The 2,345-nt window shown below is 42.3% G+C and overlaps 1 protein-coding gene across 1 annotated transcript; it reads left to right on the top strand.

Moving 5' to 3' along the window:
* Window positions 1-390: 390 nt before the first annotated feature.
* Window positions 391-1,434, top strand: LOC115075315 (olfactory receptor 6N1-like). The gene has a single exon (XM_029575610.1). It carries the CDS (start codon window positions 490-492, stop codon window positions 1,432-1,434), a length of 945 nt encoding a protein of 314 aa, XP_029431470.1. The 5' UTR covers window positions 391-489.
* The last annotated feature ends 911 nt before the right edge of the window (window positions 1,435-2,345 follow it).

Below are 2,345 nucleotides of genomic sequence, written 5' to 3'. Positions count from 1 at the left end.
CTGTATAGAGCATGTTTTGTATGGATGCACTCGCTACCTGGGTGCTATCAAGCTAGGGCGAGAGTACATTGTAGAAATCCCATCTTTGTGTACCTTTCCTCATTTTTGGGCAGCCTTGCGCGCACAGACCCTGGATTTTAATAGATACGCGTGGCTACGCGCGTATCTATTGAAATCCGGCTTACTTTTGTTTGCGCCTGGTGTATGAACAAAAGTACGCGTGCGTGCTTTTTTATAAAATCTACCCCAGTGTTTTTTGTCCATGGGAAGGCCTTTACTTTTTTTTTTTTTCTTTTTGCTATTATGCATATAATAGAAAAAATGTAAATGAAAAAAATGAAACAAATTAAAAACATTTTCATGCACACTTCAAGTTGGTAATTCAATACCTTGTACATTTTTGCATGAAGATTAATGGTCTAGGTTGAGCTTCATTGTTGCAATCATAATTGCCATTTATATTTTTTCAGGTAAAATCTATCAGAAGACATGAGTGAGACAGATGAAGGAAATCAAAGCAGAGTGACAGAATTCATTCTTTTAGGATTTCAGGGACCTCTAACTCTAAAAGTCCTATATTTCTTTATGTTTCTAATTATCTACTTAATGTCTGTAATGGGCAATGCTACGATACTGCTTCTGGTTATTATGGATCATCATCTTCACACACCAATGTATGCTCTCTTGGCTAATTTGTCTTCCTTAGAGATTGGGTATATCTCTGTTTCTGTGCCCAAAATGTTGGCCAACTTCTTTAGCAAAACTCAAACTATTTCATATGCAGGTTGTTTGATGCAAGTCTATTTTTTTACCTTCTTAGGAGCTACTGAATTTTTTATTCTTGGGCTGATGTCTCTAGATCGCTATGTTGCCATCTGTATCCCACTGCATTATTCTTCAATAATGAGGAGTCAGATCTGCATCCGACTGGCTGCTAGTGCTTGGATGGGAGGGTTTGTGACTACATTTATCCCTGTGCTACTCATAACAAGACTTCCTTTTTGTGGACCCAATTTAATTGATCATTTTTTCTGTGAAGCTATTCCAGTTTTAAAACTTTCATGCTCCTCAATCCACCTTCAGGAAACGGTAGACATCATTTTCTCCTCTACAGTAATACTGTGCTCCTTTCTGCTGACCATTGTGTCCTATATTTTAATCATTGTCACTGTACTGAAAATCCCATCTGCCAAAGGAAAACGCAAGGCATTCTCTACTTGCGCCTCCCACCTTATAGTTGTTATAATTTTCTATAGCACCGTATTTAGTATGTACATAAAGCAGACAGGAAATGAGTCTGATGTGAACAAAGTCATAGCTGTTTTTTATGCAGTTTTAATTCCCACTTTAAATCCCTTCATCAATAGCCTAAGAAACAAGGAAATCAAAGATGCACTGAGAAAGCTGCTTCATAAAACTAAAGTCATTTTCTGAAGAATATGTGTTTATCTCAATTACAATTGACTGACTGCAACATGCTGATAGCATTGAACTTTTTTTGAGGGCAGAATTAGTCATTCATCCAGCTAACTATGAATAGATGATGTAAGACTTACTGGGGCAGATTTTGAAAGGGGTACGCATGTAGGTTACGTGCATACCCCCCGAAAACCTACCCTAAACCCCCCCTGCGCGTGCCGAACCTATCTTGCATAGGCTGCCGGTGTGTACAAAGCCCCGGGACGTGCGAAAGTCCCAGGGCTTTCTTGGGGGTGTGTGTCGTGGCCGGCACGTCATCAGGGGCATGTCATGGCCAGCGCTTCATTAGGGGGCAGGGCCGCAGGCGTGGTTCCAGCCCGGGGTGTTTTGGGGGCATGGCCGAGGCCTACGAAATAGCTCCCGGGCCGGGGAATTGCGCGCCGGCTGGCTGGCCAGCTGGCCTACGCAGGCGTAACTTTTAAAACAAAGGTAGGGAGATTTAGATAGGGCTGGGGGGAGTTAGGGAGGGGAAGGTGCGGGGGGTAGAAGGAAAGTTCCTTCCGAGGCCGCTCCAATTTCGGAGTGGCCTCGGGGGGAATGGAGGCAGGCTGCACGGCTCGGCATGCGCAGGCTGCCAATTTTGGGCAACCTTGCACGTGCTAACCCCGGATTTTAACAGATACATGCGGCTACGTGCCTATCTATTGAAATCCGGCGTACTTTTGTTTGCGCATGCTTTTTTTAAAAATAAAATCGACCCCACTGTGTTTAGATTCCTATGCATCTAGTTTGTAATCTTCTAGATAAAGAATACATGAATTACATGGGTATACATTTCTTGGAAAAATGATGTTCTCAGAGTACTAGGAATTCAGTATCTAAATTTCTGAGACAAGACTTTATCAATTTAAGAGTACTGGGTGCCT

This window comes from Rhinatrema bivittatum, chromosome 13 (genome assembly GCF_901001135.1).
Source record: "Rhinatrema bivittatum chromosome 13, aRhiBiv1.1, whole genome shotgun sequence".
Classification (NCBI taxonomy): Eukaryota; Metazoa; Chordata; class Amphibia; order Gymnophiona; family Rhinatrematidae; genus Rhinatrema; species Rhinatrema bivittatum.
The sequence above is the reverse complement of the archived record's forward strand: the minus strand, read 5'-3'. Positions and strand labels throughout refer to the sequence as shown.

Excerpts from the sequence above, each read along its gene's own strand:
- LOC115075315 (XM_029575610.1), top strand. The coding sequence starts at position 490 with ATGAGTGAGACAGATGAAGGAAATCAAAGCAGAGTGACAGAATTCATT.